Here is a 27,033-nt window from a genome sequence, read left to right as displayed (position 1 = left end):
GTCACGAAACTCCACCCCGTCATCACCACAAACAGTAATTCCCATGGTTAGCAACGGTAAAGAAAAGAGGGCATACGTACGGTAGCAACGCCCATCGTTTTCGCATATTGCCTTTCTAACGCCGGCTACTTTGCCGAGAAGCGGTGTTGTACAATGTGTTACCATTAGCCTAAAAACCAAAGGAAGAAAAGGGTGGGACAACACCAAGCCTTCCCAACGGTCACGTGCTTCTCAAATTAGTGCCCGCGCGACGAGAAACAGAGACGAGGAAGTTACGTCGCCGTATATGATGTAGTTGTCAGAATACCACGTTGGCTTTCCGTATGTAAAGAGAAACAGAACGCACGCCCAGTTATTTTTTTTTTCGCAAACAGGTTCGCAGGACCGTCGCTGCACCGAACTCGGGTACAAGGGACGCTGTCGTGCAACGTTTCTCCTCAGGGGCCCACGAGGCTTCCTCGTTATCGAAAGAAGGAAGAAAGCAAGACGGCAAAAAGAATGAAAGAGACCAAAACACAAACAAAAGGAAAACAACGCGCAGCCGTTGCTGCTGTTGCACCGCCCCCCCACGCGGGTGGTCCGGTTGACAGGGAAGCCCGTACGAGCGTATATCTGACTGGCGCCCGGCGCGCGTACACTCAGGCAGCTTGCGAGACGCGCCAGCCTCGACGGCAATACGTCTCCGATCGAGGGAGAGAGCGCGGACGCCAAGCAGGGTAGACCTCGCGAGCGCGATCTTGATGCTCACAGCGACGGTCCTGCTCGAGCAGGTGAACTTAAAGAGAAGTCGGGGGACTGAGATCAGAGAGACTCTACAAGAGGGACTTGTCAATATACTTTCAACCTGGCACGTGCCACCCCCGTAGAGTTGTTCGGGAACCGGGCGGACTTAACGGCAGGGGGGTGGTGGACAACTATGGAGGCGGTGGACACCGCACGCCGGGGGGTGGCACTCTGACATACCAGGACAAGGGAGGTCATCGGAAGACGGCACGCGTCCGCGATTTTGTGGGCCTCGAGCTCGGCTCGGCTGAGTGGCCGGTTCTCGGTGAACCGGAATGGAATGGGGATCGAGCGCGCGGGAAGAACGACACGGCTACGTAATGGATCGCATTAAGCGCGTCGGCGAGGGACATTGTTTCGGGGAGGAGTATTGAGAGCTGCAGTGCAGAGATTGGCGTTGTTTCCAAGTTGGTGCCAAGGCTTATCTCCCGGACCTCACTGGACGGCACACACAATGCGGCTCATATAGATAACCCTCTCGAACCAATTTATTGATGAATTCGCTCCCTGGACATATTCTCGTCAGGTAGAGGTGACTCAGTGAGATTTCGTAAATATGGCGTTGCGTATGTGTGTCTGTTTCTATTTATGTATAGAACGTGCGTTTGGCCGGTATAATATACTCGCGTCACAAAGCTGGCCTTTACAAGGATTTCACCCGGGAATAGGAACATATGATAATATGCGAGACCCACACACCGACTCCGGCCAGCTTGCTCGACGCTGAAATGCTGAAATGCAAAATGCATTACTCCAGATTCGATCGAAGCCCCACCGCCAGCATTACTACCATCGTCATTATCATTATCATAAATGCCCCTACCATGATATCACCATCATCACGGTCATGATCGACCAGAGGAAAAAAACATGACTGACATTGCGTGCTGTAGCTGTACTCAACGCCCTACACGCATGACAACCCCATGCAGCTTCAATGAAATATCCCATCATACTGGTCACCACTAACATTACCACCGAAATTAATATCATCATTGCTAATATCCTGACCACTATCATCGTGTAGAAAAAAAGAATGACTGGCATTGCATTCTGCGCTGAACACTATAGCTACGTACGTCATCGTGCGACTTTCACGTACGTCGTCGTCATCACCACTATCCATGGCTTAGGCGTATGCTTTGAATGCAAAACTGCAGTGGAAGCTTCGTGGACGACGAATGAAGAGACGACCCCCGTCTTGCGTGTCAGAAAATGACGGCGTTCGAGCAGGAAAACACTGCAAGTCAGCGCGCGCGTGTACGTAATTTGTATGCGTGATGATTATATATAGCCAAGCCGAGCGTCTCCTTTCTTCTGGGTGGTCTGGGAAAGACATTAGGGGGTATTTAGTGCCGAGTCAACGCCTCGACTGTAAAGGATCGATTAGAGCGAGAGAGAGTGAAGGCAGGGGGTTTGCGGACTTCGTTTAGGAAAGTGAGGCGCAAATCTCTGACGATTAGGTGGTTATAGTCGTAAACGATACGCCTGAGCGTAGTAGTTCGTGTCCCGAGTCGTTAACGAACGTAAATTATCACCCCGAAAGCTGGGAAAGTTGTTGGTCACCGTCGGCGTCTATGCTCTGGGAAAAACAACGCGAAAGTTTGAGTGTATCCAACTCGAATCGGGAATGTGGGGAAGTGTAACTTTCGAAAGCAACATGCTCGAGCTCCTGCGTCTTTTATGGTAGCTTTGTCACGCACATTTAACAAGGGCCTCTTCTGTATATTTTACTCCCTGTAACATCCTTTTATGACATGATAATAAACTGATTGATTGATTGATTGATTGATTGATTGATTGAAAGGGCCTCGCTCGCTGGATTTCATGCCGACCGGTGGTGCCCCCACGATCTCCGACGACAGCGAAGCTCTGGCCATCTCCTGCCGCCGACATGAGCTCTCGCCTAGTGGTGCCCCGTCCTCGGAGTCCTGCGACCGTGTCCACCTTTCCTATCTCCTCTTTACTTCCGTCGTTTTCTGTCGTTCGCTGTCCCTGCGCCTCGCTCTCTCCTTCCTCTATCTATTTACCTTTTAATCCTATCCTTTTAATCCCTCCTTGCCCCCATCCCTCATGAGCTACTGTTGAGGTGTCGCACTCTGATGCGCACAGTTACGGGGCTCACTTTTCTTTCCTCTTTAAAAATCACATAAGAAGAAGAACATTCAACAACAAACGTTCAAAAGAGATTGATTCCAATATAAGTGTGAATCCCTACTCTGTTAGTGGGTAATATTTCTAATCTGGCTGAAAAATATAGGCTACAGAATGAACAAAAGGCTGGAACACTATTTGCAGTGTATGTGCCCACCCGAAAATTTCGCGTCCCACGCGCGAACTTTTGCTGTTGGGTGAATAACCGCGGCTGCGTTTCTTCACCAAAACAGTGTAGTAGTTGGGCGGTCCAAGTCTCCTTTAGCTAAACCCTTATTTGAACATAACTGATGCTCATTTCTAGATCGGGCTTTTTTTCCATTTAAATGATACAAGCCCTCTTGCAACGATAAAAATGAAACGCACCGAAGACTTGGTATTTCTGTTGCTACCGGCATGCTTTGCGGCAACTGTGACACGTGAAACACGTAGCGAAATTCGGTCAATGATTCGTCAGAACCACACACACACACACACACACACACACACACACACACACACACACACACACACACACACACACACACACACACACACACACACACACACACACACACACACACACACACACACACACACACACACACACACACACACACACACACACACATATATATATATATACTGCTGACGCCGCCATTTTTACAAACGTCGACCGCGGTGCACCAACGAAAATACGTCGAAAATACGCCTCACGTGGTTGGTTGTCGCGCTTTGGTGCGAGGCGCATTTATCGGGCGGCGCCTCGACAGACATGCCTGCCCCGCCGAGAGCACATGTGGCACCTATGTTCAGGAATGCGCTAAGTGGTTGACGCATGCGACAATCTTTTTCTTTTTCTCTCCCTCTATCTCTCTCCTTGTGCGTGTGTGTGTAAGTGAGTGAGCAGTGAGTGTGTGTATGTGTGTGTGTGTGTTTGAGTGAGTGAGTGTCAGTAAGTTGAGTGAGTGCGTGAGTTAGAGAGAGAGAGAGAGAGAAAGAGAGCGACAGACAGTGATCTCTCTGTCTCCATGAGCGTAAAGCCCAGATATTCTAAATGTATGGGCTTTGCATGAGTGACCACACAAGCGCCCCCACTGGGGAGATCGCAAAGGTATCCGCATCGCAAAATACACGCGGACAAGCCGCGAAACACCGTCGAAGCTACAGTTCCGTCTTTTGTGATTGTCAGCCTCTTTAGTGCAGTGGACACAGCGTATACGTGAGCTGGAGATGCCGGAGATTATACGGTCTCGTCTTCAGGCCGTCCGTGGGCGCGCGCCGCTCGTATCGGTACCACCGCGTATCATACGACGCTCTGCAAGACGAACGAAACACACATGGAACGGTTATACGAGCTTCTCCTTATCTACACGCCATTGAAGGCAAAGCCCGCAATCCACGTGGCCACTTGGCCGTACTCCTTAAATTCCGGGCACGAAGGGCCGTTTTCATATTGATCCTCTCCTCGAAATTCAATGGGCGTTCCTGAGAAGCCACGCTGTCTTGTCACTCGCTCGCATCGTTCAGTACATGGGTGGTCTCTGTCTTCATAGTGGAGAAGGGCCCTTTTTATTGCGTTTTTTTTTTCTCGGCGCACTGGAGAAATACATGAAGTGTGCACCGTGAGGAAAGAAGCTTCATATTTCACTGCGAGTTTGCTTAGCCCCTTTTAAAATGTTGCAGAGAAGGATATCTGTACAAAATATTTATAGGACCTTGTTTCGTTGGCACTAGTGCGCACGCACGTTAAAATACCTGACATTGTTTAGAGCTTTCAGGTTGTCGGATTAGGGGGTTTAAAGTAGGATTAACACAACGACACGTCCGACACGCTGGCCTGTTTGAAACAGTCGACGCCTTTTGTTGAGTTTTCTTTCCAGTCCGCGCGTGCGACGTTCAGACGCAGTGTTTGCTCGGACGCAGATGTTGTCGGTTCTTCGTTGGGACGAGAAAACTGATCTCTCTGGCGCGACTATCGTCAGTTGCCTGCTAATGTCATCGTGAAATGTCTGTACTGCATAGCTCTGCCAAAAAATCTATATTAATGCAATTGCAGAACCGCTTCGTTATCTGACAAGAAGACAGGTTGCGATACATGCAAAGATTACACTAACATGAAAGAGATGGAAAAAAATAAAGTGCAGAAGAAGCGAAATGACTGTTACAATTGCCCTTTCGAGCTAATAATTAATTATAGTACATCGCCATACATATTTCAGTGGAATACCCTCGACTTATTCATTTATTAAACGAACAATAATGACATGTTGTAGGTGTATGCATTACAGGCTATTCTAAAATTGGACTTCTCAGGAAAAACGAAATAAAATTATATGAAATAAAAATTGATCGAGACAAACAGTGAACTCACAAGCAAAAAGCACAAACAATTGTGATACAAGCAGCATATAGTACTTCGTATGTCCTAATTTGAAGAAGCCCGTCTATTTAATGTCGTCAACACATAACGGTGCGGGAATCTTTCATCAAGCATCACAAAAACAAATTTATTATTGGGGGTGTGGCCCCGAACTGCCACCTCAGAGGCTCAAAACGTACTCGCGGGCTAGTTGATAAATCATTACGGCATATGGCAGCACACAACACAAAGGCATGACACAAGCGCTAAACTTCAACTCCGATCGTTAAAGTTGAATTGAAGAAGAGCGCTGCATGATGCCCCCTCAAAGGTATACTCTCTGAGAATGTTCATCTGCAAAAACCATGAAGACAAGATAGGTTGACAAAAAAAAAAAAACAAGTTGGAGCTCACTCATACTCGCTCAGCAAATATATTTTGCTCAGAAGGCCCACTCTGACTCAGAGCCACCAGGATTTTCTGCAACCGGACTCACTAAACTTCTTCTCGACCGGACTCACTCGGACTCAGACTCCCTAACATATTTACCAGCCGGACTTACCCACACTGACACAAAGGACTCGACTTGAGTCTGAGGAAGCCGATTGATTGATTGATTTGTGGAGTTTAACGGCCCAAAACCATCATATGATTATGAGAGACGCCGTAGTGGAGGGCTCCGGAAATTTCGACCGCCTGGGGTTCTTTAACGTGCACCAAAATCTGAGCACATGGGCCTACAACATTTCCGCCTCCATCGGAAATGCAGCCGCCGCAGCCGGGAATCAAACCCGCGACCTGTGGGTCAGCAGCCGAGTACCTTAGCCACTAGACCACCGTGGCGGGGCGTGAGGGAGCCGACTCCTAAGTCCATTAACGTAAATCTACCCCTTTTTTAATTTTGGTAGCAATAATATTTAATGCCAATGTCTCTCATATTCGCTCTTTAATGCCACTATCTTTCATAATCGACGCTCTGCGATTCACCTTTCCATCTTATGCCTTCAAATACGACTTATTTATAATCCAATAAAACAACAAACACATCTCTTGACATACCCGGCACACACGAGATATCTTTATCGATAGCTTAAAGTGAAGGAGTTCGCGGGGAGAGGTCGTGGCACCTCTTCTGTTTCACGTATCTGACCAATAAATATTGATGCGACGCGTGAACGTGATTGCGTTGAGGCGTAGTAGTAGTAATAGACTTTTATTCAGCCACAACTTACAGGCCGAGCATTTCGACCGCCTGTGCGACCAGTTGACGCTGTTCTTCTTCCCCTTCGGCACCGATCCAGTCGAGACAGGAGGGGATGGAAAGGGATGGGGGAGGGCTGGATAATAGCTGGATTGCTGAGCAGTTGCAACAGGCAGTGTGACAGGTCGGCATATGGGGAGGGGCAATTGGGACAGCAGGGGTTAGACCTATATTTATAAAGGAAAAGGCGAGAGGGGGTTATCAGGCAATTCATTTAGATATGCCGTAGAGTTCGAGCCTCGAGCGCAGTGAGTGATGAATGAGGGGGAAGGTAGAGACGCTTGTCGAGCCGGAGCTGGAGATATACCTCCTTGATAGTGAGACGCAAGGAGATCTGCTCATCGTTATTCGCGGAGCTCTCACTGTCTTCCGAAGGTGTGGGTCAGGGAATGAACGGCGCCTGTATGAATAAACATCGGTATAAACTTAAGCGGTAATACAGAGTGGAGCTCACTCATGGTCACTTACAAAATATATTTTGCACTTACGGCGCACTTGAATTCATACTCCCCAAAGTATTACTCACGCGGAGTCACTCAAACTGAAGGGCCGATCCGAGTACGATCGAGTATAAGTGAGTTGATTCTGAGCGAGTTTGCCTACCTATGCAGGCTATCCTTTACTTGCCGAGGCATAGAGGCGGTCCAAGCCCTTGGCACACTAATAATTAAAGAGCGTGACCACCGTAAACAACCCTCAGTAAAGTAGGTGATATGGCGGTGTTGTTCAACCTCTTCGTGAACATTCCGTGACACTTTCTGTCGATTATGGCATTACCGTGATGTCTTGTTCATGCGTCTGTTTCATAATTAGATTAATTTATTTCCCCTTTACGTGCAAGCTTCATCATGTGCGTATGCAGGGGTCTCCATAAATGGGAGACACTGCCCGCTTTCAGTGGTGTCCGCAAGAAAACGAGAAACAAGCCAGCCAGCTCCTCTGGGCGGGCACTAACGAAACAGTAAAGCTGGTGGCTTGATTGATAGATTGATTGTTTGATTGATATGTGGGGTTTAACGTCCCAAAGCCACCATATGATTATGAGAGACGCCGTAGTGGAGGGCTCCGGATATTTCGACCACATGGGGTTCTTTAACGTGCACCCAAATCTGAGCACACGGGCCCACAACATTTCCGCCTCCATCGGAAATGCAGCCGCGCAACCGGGATTTGATCCCGCGACCTGCGGGTCAGCAGCCGAGTACCTTAGCCACTAGACCGCCGCGGCGGGCTAAAGCTGGTGGCGTGCCACGGGGTTAAATGAGGTGGAATGACGTGGCATGAAGCGGGTGACTGAAGTGAGGGACTGGCGGGAACAGCAGTGGGCGTAGTGGTGAGTTCTGGGGATAGACGGTTGTGCCGCGTACCCTAAATCCATGAGACGATGTCGCGCACCTTAACTCGGAAGTACGCGTGATGGTCATCTAACAGGACGTACACGCAGGTGAGACGGAACAACGAGAAAAGACAGCATTACGTCTCCTTTCGACACGCCATTGTTTTTTTCCTATCACTACCGCTGTCGTATACTCATCCGGCAAATGACGGTCTCCCATATACGAAACGAGTCCTGTATATAGCGTTCCACGTAAACGGGTGATGTGGATATCCGCGGGATCTATAGTTGCCAATGCTATACGCCGTAGCCACACACTCCTCTTATTGTCGAATCACAGCTTCGGCGACCGCGCGGCGCCGGCGACTCAGTCCTCGGAGCGCCAGCTGTACAGAATCGGCAAGCAGCGGGCCTTTTTCTTCGGGCATTGTGCGGCACGTCGATGCCGCCTTCGACGGGAAGCCGGACGCCGCGGTATCGCGCTCCGGCGACGACAACACGTCACACGCCCGGCTGGCGGAGGGTTGAGCGTAATCGGCCGCAGCTGGCGGCGAGCATCCGGCCCCAAGGAGCGATCTCCTTGCGTGACACACGCGTCCCAGGAAGCCCGCCTGTGTCCCACCAACGCCCGACGACGTTCGACTCCCGACAGCGATGCTGCGAGGAGGCGCTGCGCCGTTTCGCCGACGCTCTTTCCAGTGCGGGGTCGATTCCACCGGAACGCTCGAGGGTGCATCGAGTTAAGCAAACAACGAATTGCTGGAAGTACACAGAAGCTACTTGCGGCGCGTGCATGACGGCGAGGCTTAAAGAGCACCACCGCGACCCACTTTGTGCAACGTCGCGTGTGCCAGGTGACTCTGCAAACAAAGCACTTGTGAAAGTAACCCGTGGAAAAATGGACTGTGCCAGAAGGCTCTACCGGCACCACTGCGAGTAATTGGAGTGCCGCGTAAAGCAAGTGTGAGAAAGGCTAGCGCACCACGTGACCTTGCAAAAAGAACCGACGAATCTTGCTAAGTCCTTTGCGACGAAACAAACTTCACGCTACGAAGATGCATGCTGCAGATAGCTTTTCCCGACCATCAGCGCCGCATATCCATGTTCAAACGTCTCTGTAGGCCTACGTTCATCCTGCATATGCGACTCCTGGTGCTTGATTTACAGCTTTGCCTTAGGAGACTCGGCAAAGTCTAGATGAGACCCGCTACAGGCCGTACAACGTGACGTCATGGTAACCCATCTGAGAAACTTTCGGTAAACAAACGAAGCTGCAGCTAACCATTCACAGAAGTCTGAAAAACATTTCTCGTCGGCAGTGGGATCGAAATAGCGCAGGTTAAAGTTTGACATGTACACTGAAACGGGCTGCAAACTGTCGGACATGACTGCTCCTGCGAACCCCGTGCAATTTTCCTTGTTTGCCTTCCTATCTGTGTTGGGTAGTGCGGTGAATTTGGCCACGGCTTGGGCCTTGCTCAGAGACGCACGACTCCGCGGTCGGGCGACCAGTTGCTTCCTGGTCAACCTGTCGCTGGCAGACCTGGCCTTCAGTCTGTTCAATGGGCCCTTGGATTCGGCCGTCTTCTATTACGGTGAGATGTCTTCCATGTCTTACGAACCATGTTAAGCAATGAGAAATCTTTGTAACGTAGCGGACTTGTGTTCTTAAGGCTGCAACATGCCTCCTTCTTCAGGGCAGGTGCAGCCTTAAAGAAGACAAGTTCGTTTTCGGACACGTTGGCGTACGTGACACCCCACTTTCCGAGCATTATTCATCGTTTCTAGTTTCCATGTTCTCCCTGACTTCTATATGACCTGTTAAGCTTCACGTCGAATATGGTCAAACCTAAATTTATTACATGGATTCTACATGCTTTCAAGTACCTTGCGGTGCCACTCAAACGAAAAGTATGCGGTTTACATGCATGTAGTATCGTCTGTGTTCACACACCAAGAAAACAATTTTTTTACTTTGTTATTTTCGAAGTAAACTACTCCATATAATCCTCATGCCGGACATATGTCTTTAGTGAATGTTACCGACCAATGGCAGAAATGATACTACAAAACGAAAAATTTGATGAACTTGGTTCCGGCTTCATATGTCTTCCGTAAGACAGTACACCGATTCAAGCAAGTAACTCAATCCATGAGGAGTGGTAGAAATGACTCAAACAAAAAAAATTCATGAGTATGGTCCAGCTTTGTATGACTTCCGTACAATAGAAGACAGAAAACATGAGAAACTACGTATTTATGTGCGCAAAGCTTCACATAGAATTCGCAAGTGCCTGCAGCTTTGACAGTGTGCTGCTGACAAATCTGCTGCAAAAACAAAAGGAAGTTAATGCAACTGCTTCGATAATTAGCAGAGTAAAGATAGAAACAACCGCGACTGCAAATGGAAGCCCAAATGCGCAAAGTGTGACAGCGCACGGCGAAAGGCAATATCGATCATCGATTCATTTCAAGCTTAGTGACACAATATAGATTATTGCCGCAGTATACTTTGTTCTGAGACGCAGCATAACAAATGAGTGTAGTGACCAAGAGGCAAAGCTAAACTCTTGAATTTCATAAATATCTGTTGGACCGCTTGGTAGGCCTATACTTGAAAGTGGGAGGCTATACTGCAGGAGAAACTGCGGTAAACTCGTCGGGCTCTTATTCCCACAGAAAACGAGAGCGCGCAAGTGTACGACGACGTCGTTACCATATAGGCCGACGGTGCTTCTCTCTCACGCACTGTCACCTCGAACTCTGCGCCACTCGCTTGGGCATATACGCATTAGCGAAACGAGTTGAGAAAGAGAGAGAACCTATGTGGCATTCTGGCAAGGCCGCTGTAGGTTCGCACGCTACGCTCATTATATACGCGATGGATTTCTATATACCGGCTCACTTACCCCCTGAAGCAACAACGCGCGAGCCACAGCCACCTCAAGCACCCTATAGGCAAGGCACATATATATCGTGTTCAAAGCACTCTGGCAAACGTTGGCTCGTTGTTTCTTCCCTGAGGTACGGCTTAATTAATAACAAATGTGGCGCGCGCGCTGATAACGGACGTGCGAGACCTGCAAGAAGCGTTGCCAGAAAACGTAATGAGTTTTTCTGCATGCCTATAGCGCTGGGCTTCGCGACTTGGCAAACGGCTTAATGAATGCGGTTACGACATGTCAGCGCCGACACTCCGCGTAGATTGTGAGCAGTTGAACGCGGGTGCGTGTGTGACGCTATCAGCGAAGTCAGCACATGTTAGTTATCAACAATGTCCAGGACTATACGATGTTGATTCTGCTTAAATAGCATATCATAAATAATACCATTGAGAACGTGAGGACGAATTAGAGAAATCCAGGTATAGCCTCGCACACGACTTGGGTAATTAGCGCAACTAAAATACGTATGCACACAAGCAGAGCAATGAGGCCGAACACAGCAAGAGCCTCTCCTTGTCCTCTTTTATTCCAAAGTCATGTGTCTGCCTTGATCGATTACCGACTAAGGTGATCGAGGACGTGGGCTCGATTCCCAGCTTTAGGGGGAGGGATGCAAAATACGCCCATCTAATTAGATTTACAGGCGCAAGTGTATGTTAAAGAACGCTACGCAGGTAGCAAAAGTGCTGTAGGCATGTGTGCTCAGATTTGGGTGCACGTTTATGAACCAAGGGTGGTCAAAATTTCCGGAGCCCTCCACGACGACGTCTCTAATAATCATACGTTGGTTTCGGGACGTCAAACCTCACATATAAATAAATAAATGAGGTGGTGAAAGTTCATCTGGTGTTGCGCACCGCTACAGGAAGGAAGGAAGGAAAATAGAGGGAAAAGAAAGGCAGGGAGGTTAACCAGCCTATAGGCAGCCGGTTTGCTACCCTGCGCATGGGAGAGGGATGAGGGAGATGAAACTAGACACTAGCGGCACTAGAGCACCGCTACAATGTGCTCCACAAACCTATTGTGGAGCACATCGTAATAAGAACGCACTACAACAATAAGTTGAAGAAGGGGAAGAGGACGAGCTCTGTGGCGAGCTATATGGCAATGATAGTGGACCGATCGATCCTCATTGTATATGTTCGTTCAGTACACGTGGCAGTTTTCGCACCCAGATCTACCCTCTGGAATGCGTACGTAAAAGTCATTACCCATATAGTGCACTAGAGAAGATGAACCAACGTGTATGCGCCTGCGAAAGAAGACGAAAGAACCCGCGTTCTGATTGCGCGAAAGACTGTATTTGCCAGCCTTGCCGTACGGTCCTCTCCCGCCGCGACTTCATTGCGACTTCGCTATACTTCAATAAACCCCATCACAGTGTAGGAAATTGGGAGTAGTTGCACCATATATACTCGTGCCGTGTCTCTCATAATCATATGGTGGTTTTGGGATGTTCAACCCCATATATCAATCAATATATACTCATGCCGGTCAGTACTTCCATGTTTTTCTTGTTCTTTTATTGTGCTGACCGTCATTAAGGAAAAAAAAAGTTATCCTAGCAGCGGAACTGTATACTATCTCGACTTTGTAGCCCTCCTACTGCCCCTTCTGTGGATCTGTACCGACAGTGTAGCACTCTATATACGTGTAAATGCTCTTCTCCATAGGGTGTCACCTCCCAATTGTCCAGCCCTTCCTCTTGGGAGTCTGCAGTGGTCTGCTTATGCCGGCAGAACAGCAGTTATAGGGAGCACTAGAATCATCGTGCGCACTAATGCGACGGCTAATGAGATGTAATGGCGAGGAAGAGGGGAGGAGTCAGGTATAGCAGAGGAAAAAAATTGAGAAAGATAGAGGGGAATTGCGGAAATAGAACTAGAGAGGATCAACGAAGAGAGAGATAAAGAAATAGAATGAGTTGATAGAGAGATAGAGAGAAAGAGAGGGAAAGGTAGAAAGAACAAGAAAAAGAAACAAATCAAGAGAACGAGCAAGAGAGAGATGGGCTTAAAAAGAAAAAAAAAACATAATGCGCTACACGTAAGAATACAGCAAGTGCCAGGATTACATAGATAGGTGCCCAGCAGCACCTGTTTTTCCTTAGAATTGCACATCCAGTACAAGCTATACTGTTATTTTATTTTTACTTTCCAGGGCGTTGAATTGCACTATAAACGGCATGAACTTTACATTTTGAGCGCAAAAGCAGCCCGCATTAGTCATGGCGGTTGCATTGCAGAAGGTACAGCACGACAGACCTAAGTCTCCGGGACACGTGATCCATGTAAGATGCCCGTTTCCGCTTTGATATTTAATTATTGACGCGCACAATTTATTATTTGATGGTGTGTTGTGTGTTGTACTTAAGTCTCATACTGTTAGGGATAAAATATTCAATTATAGAAATAGATCGTCGACGTACGGTATAGCGCACAGCAGGAGGAACTATATACGTTAACGGAAGATATATGTTTCGCATTTCCGATGGAGGCGGAAATGTTGTAGGCCCGTGTGCTCAGATTTGGGTGCACGTTAAAGAACCCCAGGTGGTCGAAATTTCCGGAGCCCTCCACTACGGCGTCTCTCATAATCATATGGTGGTTTTGGGACGTTAAACCCCACATATCAATCAATCAATCAAAATATATGTTTCGGGTTTGAATGTAACCATTCGACAGAAGTCTGTCTGGTTGGGTATGAAACTGGGAGATGATTTGCCCCCGTATTCTAGAACGTCCCTTCACTCAACGCTTCACCTTCACTTGAGAAAGCCGATGGAAGCGCCTTCTCTAGGCACAGCAAGTCACTGCTTATCACCACAACGTAGCGCGATTCTCGAGCGGCGCAGCGTCAATTTCAGCCGAGCAGCGGCGCAGTGCTCAACTCTGTCAAGTGAAGGGTGAAAGTCGAGTCGAGGATCGGTTGTGAATACGGGGGTTAGACTTTGATGCTTCGGGCTGAGTGGGAAACTGCAGCTTCCCCGCAAATACAAAACTTTGTAGCGGAAGCTACACTGGCCGAGGTCGAGCGGTTTCGCTCGGATTGTCGAGAGCCGTGTCGCACATGCCTGAGGAGCAGTGACGTCACACAACGCACAGCTGGCGCGCCACGTGGAGTTGATCTCGCGTGAGTTCATTCGCTAGTCCGTCCGTTCGTACGTCAGTCAGTCCTTAGCTGATGCTACAAATATCCTAATATAATTGATTGATTTGTGGGGTTTAACGTCCCAAAACCACCATATGATTATGAGAGACGCCGTAGTGGAGGGCTCCGGAAATTTTGACCACCTGGGGTTCTTTAACGTGCACCCAAATCTGAGCACACGGGCCTCGACATTTCCGCCTCCATCTAATATCCTAATATAGAAGAGCTAAGCCACGACTTAACTTTTCGTTTTTTTTTTTTTTAGCTGGATGTGCAGCTCCAGTTGGTTACAACTTCCGAATAACTGTAGGCCTCACCCACCACCTACGCTATACCACCCCGTGAGAATTTGCACAAATGCCCTTTCCAAACGCATTTCCTCCTTTCCGGGACGCCAAGCGGCCTTCCGCGCATAGAGGAAGTAAAAGAGAGGGAGCACTACGTCACTTGACTGAAGCCCGTGGTGTCGGTACAACGCGTGATCAAAACGTCAAAGCATGTGGTAGTTTTTAATATACTCTCTATGGCGTTCCGTTTCTGAACCTCCTTCATGAGCAGGCCGGTGTGCGCCGAACAAGCGCGCTTCAATTAAAAGCTCCCGGGCGCCATACTCAGAAGTCTCGGGAAATCTCATTGGTTGCGTGATATTGACGCAAAGAGGTCACGTGTTATAGGACGATACTGTACTGCTGGCTTGAAAACAAGTTTGCTTGCCAAGGCTGGCTGCGTTACGTAAGGCTCCCTCCCTTCTTTTTTTTTTTTCATGTTTCCGCGTATTCCGCACACAAATGTCCGTGTCACTGGTTGTTGACCAAAAACTTGAACTGCCTGGTAAACGTTAGCTAAGATCCCGACATTGCTGTTCGGGGAAACTGGATATTTTATGTATATTGGGACGGCGAACCCATTAATCTTAGGTTTGAGACACTTAATGATCTCGGCTGGTCGGCGTCTAAGGTCGTCACGCTGTGTCGTATAGTTACGGTCCATCATAAAACAAACGTACACCACAAAAAATGGTTAAACTCCCCTAGTCACCACTGGCACTAAAAATAAAGAAAGCAATCGTTAGCCCAACCTTGGCATCCGAGATGGCGGGCACGCGGCGCGCCCATCATCTCTGAGGCCATGGCCCAACAAATAACCGTAGACCAGGGCCGACGACATTGGCGGAGCTGAAGCGCTCTTTCCCGCATGCATGCCGTAAGACTAGTGTTCCTCAGCCATCGATGGGTCGGGGGAACCATAGTATGGTGGCTAACCATCATAACCATTGTGGACTGGTCGAAGTGATGGTGGACTACTTGATGTGACGAACAAGGCGGGTGGGTGGAGGAGGGCTGATGTAGTGGGCTTAGTTTTTAATTGGGGTGCCAAGGTAGCCAAGGAGGTCTTGTTCAGATGCGGCTGCAGCTCCTGGAGCAGGACCTGGAACTAGAAATATGTAAACACTCTCCCCCCTCCCCCCGCAAAAAAAAAAATGCACAGGCGTAATGTTGCGGAACCCCATTTGAGAACCACTGCCGTAAACAGAACTGAAACCTGGCATGTGGCGAAGAAAATTTTTTTAGTAATATATTGATAAGCAATAGTGCAGTTATCAGCCATACGCCACATATACGTTACCTTGACCTATCCTTCAGGGTGAGTGTGAGCCGCAGCCTTCGTGCTACAAATAAACTAAGAAATACCTTAGGTTATACAAGCAGAATTCCGACGCCGTTTTTACGCGATAGAGTTAAGGAGCTCGTTTCACAGAAATTTCGGCGTCGGCGTCGTTGGTTGTGAGCAAAAAAAAAAAAAAAAATCATCACTGCGCGACCGCAAAATTGAGAACGATACAAATAAAATAAACATAAAAAAATCCTGGGCCAGAGAGGGGACCAAGCCCGGGTCACTTGGGTCCGAGTGGGTCATCGGACAGAGCCGTTTGCGAGGCAAGCGGATGTTCTACCAGACGGCCAGGTGTCTTGCTGCGAATGCAATGAAAATAACTTTCTCTGCTCGGAAATGCAGTGAAATTAACTTCCATGTTTGACAAACAAACGCGTCCTGTATACGAGCTTCACAATACGAGATGAAAGACTGCAGTAATAACGGGCTCGCTGGACTCCGTGCCGACCAGTTGTGCCCTCGCGATCACCGACGACTGTGCAACTCTGGCCGACTGGGTTGGTCCTACGACACCTCCTGTCGCCGACAAGAGCTCTCGCCAGTGGTGCCTCGTCCTCTGACTCCTGCTACCGTCTCCATCTTTCCTATCTTCTCCTCACTTCCGTCGATCGCTGTCCCTGCGCCTCGCTCTCTCCTTCCTCTCTCCCCGTCTCTTTACCTTTTGATCCCTCCTTTGCCCCCACCCCTCGTGAGCTACTGTTGAGGTGCCCTCCCCCTGAGAGACAGTTACGGAACTCACTTTTTCCTTCTTTTCATTTAAAATCACTTCTCCCTGGTAATAATGCGTGAATGCGTGATACAAGCGCCCATTGCCATCTCGTGTCAGAACACGTGATTATCATAATGACTTCGTGGTTTAAAGCCGCTTACCCACTACAAAAGGCACACATGCTACTGCGCATATTCCTTAAGCCCACCGCAAGATCGGAGAGGTTTCATGTACTAAGTACGGACTGTATACTATAGGAACAGGACATCGCCATCGTGTTCAAATACTGAATGCGAAGCTTTGGGGTCCCATAATTTTTCGACGATATTATTGAGCGGGAACGCTCTTTCCTTCACACTTCTCCCATTACCAGTTTTATCAGTTTTATTATGGGTACGTATTATGTTAGCAGCGAAAAGCACTTAAGGTTACAAAGGAGACAACACGACTCTCGCGCGCATACGAATGGCTGGCGCGCTGCAATTCTGGGAGCGAAGTCTATTCTATAAATTGCTTATGACTATTAGTTATGTTCAGTACAGTCAGAGATGTAAACGCATTAGTTAGCAGCGCGGGGAAGCAACTAAAATTCAATACCGGGCTTACTGTGCCAACCGCCCGTGCATATACGATGGAACCTCCAGCTATATATAGACTTTCGTATATGCCTGTCGAGAAAGAGCTCGACCATTGATAACGACCTCGTACAAACGGGGTCTGTCGGTTTTCCTTGCCCCGCGCGAAATTCGGTAATCGGAATGACTCGTTTAAGCCGTTAGCGGCACGTACGGTGGTCGGCGCGACCTCCTGCCGTTTCGTTAGAATACGCGCCGGAATCGCGTGCGCGGGAAACTCATTAAAAGACGCCGGATGCCCAGCAGGAGGCGCGGTCCCACGGTTTCGACGCTGGGGGAAAAAAAAAAAAAAAGACTGTTTCTCTTTCTTAATAACGCTGCCGCCGGACAAGGAGGGCACCGACCCTGCAGTGAAAGACGTATATATACAAGCAGAATCGTATACATACCCCGTGGAACACAAGAGGCAACGAGAGAGGGAAACAAACGCTTGTTACTGGCGAATGCCTCACACACTTCCGAAATGTAAGAAGACAAGGGAACAAGCAGCCGCTTCACAGGCTTGTATATATAGGCGCTCACGACGGGGGGGGGGGGGGGGGGGGGTGAGGATACTCTGTACATTTTCCGGTTTAGTGACAGCAGTGCGTTGTCGGTAATTATTTGGCAAAGTTCCCCGTATACGCATTTCAGGTCATGTATACTTATAACTCGGCGAGTTCTATGCATATCGCCCGGGGCTGCCAGTCATAAACTCGCCCTCTCGCCGGACAACGGTACATTATCTTCGTGTTATGCGTATTTATCTCAAACTTTACACTTCAACTTTCTCGGTAGAGAATTGATTCGATGATCAGTGATATGGGGGGGGGGGGGGGGGGAAGGGTTTACCGTCTTAAAGTCACCACGCGATTTTGAGAGGCGCCGAAGTGAAGGGCTTTGGAAGTTTCAACCACCTGGGGTTCTTTAAAATGCACCTAAATCTGAGCACGCCAGGCCTACAGCATTTTCACCTCTATCGAAAATATAAACCAATGCATGAGCGCATCTAAAGATTACATTTTAAAATAAGAAATTCGGGTCAGTACTGAGCAAAGGTATTTAAACCCCATCGAGTGCATATAAAATATGCAACCCATTTGAAAGCACAGTTCAGGGACAAAAGCTTACAGTGAAGTTCAACAAACTTGTTTAAAAAAAGACAAATGGTGCCATTTCGTTTAATTTCGCATTTATAGGTACTTAGAGGAGGCCGCGGTGCAAGAACTTACCGTGGTGGTGGCGACACTTCCCCGAATCTGGTGCAAGCACGTTCTATTGAATCCGTTGCAACCGCGTGGCGTCCGCAACATGTACTTACATAAATCTTTACAGGCAGTTCTATTTATAGCCCTTCTATGTACTGATGCCGTAGGGAAAAAAACTCACGCAATAATAATAAAAAAAGAGTACGCCCGCAAATTATGCGTCGCTTATTCCTGAGAAAACGGCGCGAATAAATGGCGGCACACTGTGAAGCCGACAAGCAATAAAGACTGTCGCCGTTCAGGTGTCAGCTGCTCGCACTGCGCAGAATTGCAGTGCGGTCAGCAGTAAAAAAAAATGTTATTTTCGCTGCCTCGTTTTTGTACACGTATTTCTTCGAGCAAACAACCACTTACAGCCCTTGCACCTGCAAAGTGGGAGTCCTTCGACTACTTTTTTTTTTTTTACGAGTTCCGAAATGCGTGTTAGCATACCTTTGAAGATAGCCCGCTTCGAGACTGATGCGCCTTCGGGGCTTTTCGACCAGTGTTGTTTTGCTCGGTGCGGACAAGGAAAGAATGTGGGAGACCGTGTCGAAGCAAGAACGTACTTATTCCGAGCAAAAGGGATTGTGGTCGAAACCTCTTTGGCGGTCCTGTGTGTGTCGCCACGTTGCGGAGTTGGTCGGCAAGTCCTAAAGACGCGAGCACTCAGGTGCTCTGACCACCGGAGCTTTAATGTGTCTCGTCGGGGCCTTCGCAGTGTATACGCTCTGCCGACAATGACTATTGACAATTGTCAAACGCTCGGCGGTGTATACACGGGGGACGAGAGAAACCATCGTCTGAGCTAGCGCACGCTTGCAGCTCTTCTTCCTGGTCGATGTATTTTTGTTTATTTTCTGCTTCGACGCCCCTACTTAGTCGCGTTTCTCAGGAAGAAGAAAAAGAGAACACCCAAGTCGAGGCAGTGGATGGATGAGCGTTGCGTTCCGAGAACATCCCGGCGTGGTACGAACGACAGTTGATCGTGCCGGACGATTGCGTCCTGGTCGGCAGTTCTCCGACGACCATTAGGCATTGTTGTGCGGCGCCCTTTTGCCGTACACTGTGCTGGGGTTCAACGAAGCCGACGAGACTGCGTTTGTGGGGCGGTGCCAATTAAAACCTATAAGCAACGAGCGATGCGTCCGTTTTCAGTTTCGATAAGTAATCAAACTTGAGCCCCGCCGCGGTGGTCTAGTGGCTAAGGTACTCGGCTGCTCATCATGTCACGGGATCGAGTCCCGGCTGTGGCGACTGCATTTCTGATGGAGGTGGAAATGTAGGCCCGTGTGCTCAGATTTGGGTGCACGTTTAAGAACCGCAGGTCGTCGAAATTTCCGGAGCCCTCCACTACGGCGTCTCTCATAATCATATGGTGGTTTTGGGACGTTAAACCCCACAATTCAAACTATCAACCAGCCCAAGCATTTTCGAGCGTCCGAGTTCACCGTAGCACAGTTTGTATGTGTGTTGGTGCTACGCTATCAGTCATTCTAGCGATAGAACTACGACATCACAAAGCCTTCTTTCTTTAAAAGGAAGATAGTCCTTTTTTTAATTTGCTAGACCATATAGTATGTTTGTCGGTCTGTCTGTTCGTATGTCTATATGTCTGTCTGTCACATGATTCAGGCTCCCGGACAAAGTTCAAGCACTTGCTGAATGTTCAGCCATCTTGAACTGGTGGCTTTGTGAACATTGTCGACGATCAAAAATAAATTATTACGCATATCTGAGGTGCATCGTCAATACGTACGAATGAGCTGGTGTGTTCCATTACTAAAAAAAATACATATATACGTAATCATCTGAAGAACCTACTGTTTCTTAAGCTGCGCTGAAAATGTATGCAAGAAAAAGCCCTCTGCCGATTACATGGTGCTGCCAACTACGGCTGACGTCTACTTCGGCGCTCCAGAAGTTGATGCGGACAGCCATTCACAATACCACAGAATAAAATGCATGAACACAAATGGTTCTTCGCAAACTATCATACAAGTACCACACGTGACAAAAACATTGCTGACATATCGTGGAGGCACTAACACACAGCATGCCAGCAGTGGTATCGCGGTAAAATGAAGCATGTTGAGACAAACCGCCATTGCATTTATCATGCCCGGACGGAAATCGTTCGAGAACAGCCTCACGGGTGGCTGCGGATGAGACTGCAGGACTTACGTAGTACGGCCGGCAGAAGACAATCGTCTTTCGACGGCATTTGCAGGAAAGCACGGAGACAAGCCGATAATTATTTTTTTTTTCAAAGATTACCACGGGGTTGTCACGCCTCATTGTTGCCTGCAAGCGTACGTATTCTTAACGAGGAACATATAATTCAGGGGATACGCAGTCACTGCTACTAAAAGCAATTAAGTTAAGCACACAAAGCGAGAAAGGAGGAGCACTAAGGCAATACCTTACCGCATTGGCGTGCCGTATTTCCGTAACTTGCCGAAAGACTCTAATGTCTAAACCATCTATTGCCCAAAGCCGCACATGAAAACTTCTTACGTGTACGTGCATTCTGACCGAAATTCGCAGCGATACAGCGCTGACAGTTGGTATCATAGCGCCAGGTGTCTTTATTGTGTTATTTCCGTAGGAAACTCCAGACGTAGTCTTCATATAGAACGGTGCCCGCCCACTCGCTCCATTTCATTGCTCTCTGTGAAACTCGGGGAATTCCCTGTGCAGGACGTATGTGAGGTCCATCGGCGGCGGCGGCGGCGAGGATCAAAGGAACCCACCGAGCCTAATAGACGACTGAGAGGTGAAACTAGCCGTATATATATATATAAGTGCGTGTGTGTGCGTACGCCACTTCCTGGACAGTTCGAAATGAAAATGTTCAGCAACCTCTGAGTGTTCCCGCGCGATCGCATTAGTACGCTCCTTATTTTGCGGCCCACAATATATTGCGTCCGTTTATTTGTTCGCTTTCAGTTTATCCAAGTTTGCTTCGCGTCCTGGAATATCCGCAACGCTGCCAGTTTGTCGTGGTATTGCGCTGGATCGTTGCGAGATTTGATTTTTTTTTTTTTTGCTTGGTGTTTCTTCAGCGATCAAGCTCGAATGAATTCGCACCCAATGTTGTGCCGACCCATGATCGACTATATGCGCGTAGTGCTCATTGTACCATATATACGACTGACCTTCGCACACCGTTCTTCCCTTATTCATACCGACCTCATTACTTACCTTTGACCTCCACCCTTGAAAGCAGGCGACTGGACGCACGGCCAACGCCTCTGCGTAGCGGCCGCCCTGGTGCGCCATGTTGCTGTGGGCAGCTCACTGGCCAGCATCCAGCTCATCACGCTGAACCGGTACACCAGCGTTGTGAAGCCGAGGTCTTACGCCCGCATCTTCAGCCCCGGCAGCTGTCTCCTGTTGGCCGCCGTGTGCTGGGTGCTGCCGGCGGGACTGCTGCTGCCCGCCGCACTTGGGGTACCCGGCGCCAGCTTGGGCTGGGACAAGAGGCTCCAGAGCTGCACCGTCTTGCCCAGTGCCGTTTACCGGCCCGTGATCTACCTGGGATCGGCGCTGTTGCCACTGCTGCTGTTTGCCGCCTGCTATCCGAGACTCTTTCTGGCTCTGCGCCACTCGCGTCGAAGACTGACATCACACATAGGAACGCTGCAGTGAGTAAAAAAAAAAAGTTAACAGCCCTTTTCATCATCATCATCACCACACACTCAGAATCGAGGCTACTCATTCGGAGCCGTTAAAGAGATCGACGAACTCCGTTTACGAAAAAGACCGCTTCTGAAAAGGAGTTCGCTCTGTGCCGTGTGTCTGCTGTCAGGAACTCCTTTTCGGAAAAAGACCGCTTACTTAAAAGACTTTTAAGTGCCCGTGTGACAAAGGTATTAAGCCCTACGGCCTCTTAATTGTTTTGCAAATCAATCTGACCCTGTCCTTCATGTGGCGACGATCACCGCAAGCTTCTTGATCACATTTGCTCTACAAAGATGTCTTACTTTTACATTTGTCTCACTTTAAAACATTTCATGCGCATTTAATAAACTTTTCATTCGCTTCACTTCACACGGGATTTACCTGATGCTCTTGACTTCTAATCGGCGTCAGGAGCATGGCCAGAAATCATTTCCCGAGGGGCAGAAGGGGTTCCAACCATACATTACATATGTTCGTGCACACATTTTTATGTGTGCTTGTAAATATATACACGTGCAAAATTTATGAAAATTGGGAAGGAAGGGGTTGTTGTTCACTCCCCCATCCCCTTCAAGCAACAACCCCACCTCTTTAATAAAAAGAGGAGGCTACGCCTCAGTCAACGCAGACGTTTGCAAACAATGGAAGGATGGTGATATTGTTATTTGATTAGCAAAATAAAATGTGTCCAAATGGTCCTCAAAGGCACATTTCTTTTTAAACCTTTTTTCTGCAGTTGCCGGTGCAAGAAAGGCGTTATTGCCAGAGTGCCGTCCTTTAACAGTATCGGTTTGTCATGGGCGTCATACTCTTAAGATTAAAGTGGGGTGAGCAGAGGAACTCGAGCATTGTAACTATACAAAATTCTATGGTCGTAAGAGCCCAAAACAACGACGTGATTGCAAAGCACGCCGAAATGAGAGACTCCAAATTTATCGCGCACGTAAATCCAATCAGACGTGCGTTTTTCCCCTCCCCTTTTGTCCTCGACGAATTGTGTGCAAGAGGGCAACTTGTTTATAGCAGTGTGGGTGGCATCCTTCCAGCAAAGCCACCCTGGGCGGGCACATTTAGAAGGAGGCGATTAATGCTTAAGGCCCGTGCATTTAGATTTAGGTGCGCGTTAAAGAGCCATAGGTGGTCTAAATTACCGGAGCCCTCCACTACGGCGTCTCTCATAACCATATCATGGTTTTGGGACGTTAAATCACAAATTTTAATATGATATTATTGGCGGGCACATTAAAACAAGGTGATGCACACAACGTAGATTATCCAAGGTATAAGTAAACTGGTAACGTAACTTCCATAGAAGTGTGGCAGCTTGGGCTAGTTGGTATGGCATGACGATAGTTATAGCGCGAGAACAGAACGACGTGTCCTTCGTGTACTTATTGCCTCTTTTGTCGTCGTCCTGTTTTCGCGCTATAACTATCGTCATTCCTTGAAGCCCGTGGATCCAGTAGTCAGCGGCTCGTTGCCACGGTCGCCATCTGTGATAGGAGGAGACAACTAACAACAAACAAAAAAATAAAAAGTGGCTTGACAACCGGAAGTGGTAGTGACGTCGCGCATTTGTCCTACATGGCGCGAAATTGAAAATTTTCTTAATTGCTAACCTTTTACGTGCCGTTAGTTATCGCAATTTTATTGCACATTGTGTCTCGATAATTGCATGTGGGAGAGAAAAAAAACAAAGATTGAGGAAGCAAAGTTGATTTATTATCCAAATGACGTACTTGCGATACGCACAAGAAACTTCGCCGAGGAGGCAATTGTGAGAAAACTGTTCACGAGCACAACAGTAGAATAGTTCGAAAACGAGCCCTCCACTATGGCGTCTCTCATTATCATGTAGTGGTTTCGGGACGTTAAACCCCGCATATCAATCAATCAATAGTTCGACAACTCACGTCGCCCAATCGTCGAAAACCATTCCAGCGAGATAGCATCTTTGAACATATAGCTTTGGCAGCCGTGGAGTACGGCGTTTCGTTGCTTAGCATGTCGCGTTCACCGTCACCAAAGATGAGGGCACGCCAGCCATGCTCCAGCGAAAGCAGTCGGCAGTCAGAGGAGCGGCTATCTACACATTCTGTGAGCTAGTTGAGCTCTGGAATGTCACACCAGGGAACAGCACATAAAAAAATAAACTACTGCAGGTACGTACGGATTTACCACGGAAAAGTGAGCAAAGCCTCGTTGACCTGGCGATGCCCCGAATCAAAGAACACGCCGAACCGTACACACAAACTCTGATAGCAAATTGCGTGGATACGCCCCTTACCCTCCCCATTTATGGCACTCGACGAACAATTGAGGCAATCTACCACTTAACCAGGTGTGAGATACACTGGAAAGTAAGTTTATAGTTAACTTTGACATATATAAAATTACGACTCTTTGAAGAAAAAAAATTATATTGAGTAGTTAGTTTTGGTTGTTTGTCCCCTCCTCACATATTTCGCGCTTTGATCTTCGGTGGGCGTTGATGCCTGTGGCAATAGGTTGCCGACACTTTTCGTTGTTTCGCGACCCATGTAGTTTGACCATGGTTTCTACGATTATTCTGAACTAAGTACGCCCCGAAGGGCGCGGCTGTTCCCAATTGAATAATTAAGTTAAAGGTGCACTAAGGCTGTATTCGCCCGAGTTACACGCCTATATATGCAAAATGCTGATAACAAGGGTGTGTGCGTGTGTGCTTGTTTGTGTAACAGTTTTCGACAGAACTATACCTCTTGGGTGCATGTGCGCGGCATCAAAACATATAAACGGACGTCACGCACTATGCATATGAACTGACAGGTGAAATTTTGTTACGCACGTCTATACAGGTCGATAGCGATGCAGCCTTCGACGAGCGCTCCGGACTTGAGCCGGGAGCCGATGCAGCCGGCACGTTCAAACTCGATCTGCGCGGGCCGCGGTCGAGAGCGTCAGCTGCTCGGGGTGCTGGGCGCCATCCTGTGTTCCTTCTGCATCTGCTACCTGCCGCTACTCATCAGCGTCGGACTGAACCAGACGCCGCCGCTTCTGGTGCACGGCCTGTTCTACGCTGCACCGTGCATCAACCCGCTCGTGTACGTAGCCATGAGCCGGGACTATCGGAGGGCGTACGCGGCCCTCTTCTGTTGCGGTGGCGGTGACGGCGGCAATTCGAACGAGGGTTGACCTGCGAAGCCGTAACTGGAGTCGGCGACAAGGCGACGGAAAACATCAAAGCGTTTTTTCAAGTTCCTTTGGTGTGAGCCGGTTAACTGTTACAAGCCTGGAGTTATTGCCGGAGGAAAAGAAGACGATTACACCAAAGGCCCTAGTCTTCGTATTGCTGCAAATGAATACGCGCTCATTGGAGTCCACTGTGCAAAGGACAACTCTATTGATGAACACACGGTGACCGGTGCATTTGAGTGGAGTTACTATTCTAGGGCCTCGTTGGCTTCTGCGGCTCGCCGGGCATCATGGAAGAAGAGGCATGGTCGAAGGTTGCCAGCTGGGCACAAAGTCCAGTTTGCAAAGTCGCGCCTCCTACGGTTGGTTTGCGAGTGAGTCCGTAATCAGAACGTACAGTGCAAACATTTGCAAACTTGACTTGTGGGATTGATTTTTTGTGCAATTCCATGATGTTTAACGAAATTGTGACGTCTACTCGAATGATACGTTCTTTCGCGCTGTCTTCTCTTTACCACTAACATTACGTTGTCAAGCCGGATGCCCGTGTTATATTCGTGTGGTGCACGACCTCTTAAAAGCAGCGCTGCTGGTTGGTGTGCGCATAAGCCATGGCTCCGTGACTCGCGGTTCTCCGCACTCGTAAGACACCTTTTGTCTGGCGCAGCATAGCCTCAGTTGCTTTGGCGCCAAAAAAACAAAACAAAAAAAAACTGAAATCACTGACTAAATTGTAATTCTGCGTGGTGCCCTGCAACAAACTGCTAATCTGCAGAGGTGCTGCCGAAGCCCATTTATCGGGAATTTTGACGTTACGAAAGTGGACATATACGATCGGGGTCTGTCTCTACCGTTGTCCATTGTGTCAGCAGAGAAAGCAGGTCTCAAAAACTACAGGAAACCCACACCCCTTCGACTCTCGGAGGCATGCGCTGCTCTGTTTACACCTGTACACAACGGGCTTCAAGAGTTCTCAGCACGTTTCTCGCACATATTGTGATGATCGAAAATTCTGGTCCAGAACCATTACACCCCACCATCGAGCAGAGGATGTCATGCGGATGGCGTAGAAGAGACTCGTCACCAATGGGCACAAGTAAATCAGCGCGACCACGATATGTTGGGTCAAAGGTTGTCTTCAGAGGGCAACAAAGCAACCTGTGGATGAGGTGTACTAGTTTGTTGAAGAATCGAACTTGAAAGGGTGTTTTCGACAGGGTATTCACAAATAAAGCCACTTTCATCATCACACATTATTTAATTTCTTCAATGTGCTGTGTAAGAGTCAATATCCGCGGTCACAGTCTGTGCTCCACCAAGATTGTCCACCGTGGAGGTACAGCGGTGAATTCAGTGCACGGTCGCTGGCCCGAAAGTCGAGGGTCGATCCTGGTTTGGGTCGCCGTAGGGCAAACTTGAAAAGGAACCAAAACTCAAGCTGAAAGTGACTAAAGTAGTCCAGCCATTTAATTTTAGCGACAAGTTTGTAGCCATACAGAACAAAGTGATATTATGCAACGATGCATTTTTCGTTACATCGCGGAATCGAAGACGGTGGACAAAAGGGACACAAATGTTTGTGTCCCTTTCGCCCTCCGTCTTCGTCGATTTGGCGCTGTAACCAAAAATGAATCCGTACCAACTAGCCCCACTTTCAAATTTATCCCAATTTATTATGCATAAAGTTGTCAGCATTCAAAAGTAAATAATGTGATTTTGAATAAGCGAAAACGGTAGTATAACGAGCACGGTATTTCCGCCTTTTTTTTTTTGTTTTTATGAAACAGGAAAGTTGCGAATAAATTAATGAATTATTATACTTTCGGTGCGCCTGTGTACAGTTTTTCTTGAGAGGCTGCCCTACTCCGTTGTTCGGCCTTGGAGGGCCACAGGGCATCGCGGCCAGGGCGTGCTCTCTGGCTTCGATGCCCCACGGGTCTCAAACTAGGGAGTCCTCCTGG

At 48.3% G+C, this 27,033-nt stretch overlaps 2 protein-coding genes across 3 annotated transcripts in view; both read left to right on the top strand.

The window, feature by feature from the left end:
- The window catches only part of LOC119180826 (leptin receptor gene-related protein), an 86,429-nt gene that overhangs the window by 14,139 nt on the left and 45,257 nt on the right, over nt 1–27,033 (top strand). The window lies entirely within an intron of this gene.
- Nucleotides 8,398–26,323, top strand: LOC119180599 (G-protein coupled receptor moody). 2 transcript variants are annotated; one of them, XM_075875485.1, is made up of 3 exons: nt 8,398–9,470; nt 21,441–21,861; nt 24,736–26,323. In XM_075875485.1, the coding sequence occupies exons 1-3, from the start codon at nt 9,227–9,229 to the stop codon at nt 25,070–25,072; spliced, it is 1,002 nt and encodes a 333-aa protein (XP_075731600.1). In that variant the 5' UTR covers nt 8,398–9,226; the 3' UTR covers nt 25,073–26,323. The 2 variants fall into 2 exon arrangements, with proteins under 2 accessions (XP_075731600.1, XP_037287605.2); XM_037431708.2 differs by having other exon boundaries at nt 8,399–9,470; nt 21,444–21,861.

Source organism: Rhipicephalus microplus, chromosome 10, assembly GCF_043290135.1.
Source record: "Rhipicephalus microplus isolate Deutch F79 chromosome 10, USDA_Rmic, whole genome shotgun sequence".
Taxonomy (NCBI): domain Eukaryota; kingdom Metazoa; phylum Arthropoda; class Arachnida; order Ixodida; family Ixodidae; genus Rhipicephalus; species Rhipicephalus microplus.
Note: the sequence above shows the minus strand (reverse complement) of the source record. Positions and strands in the feature narration are given on the sequence as shown.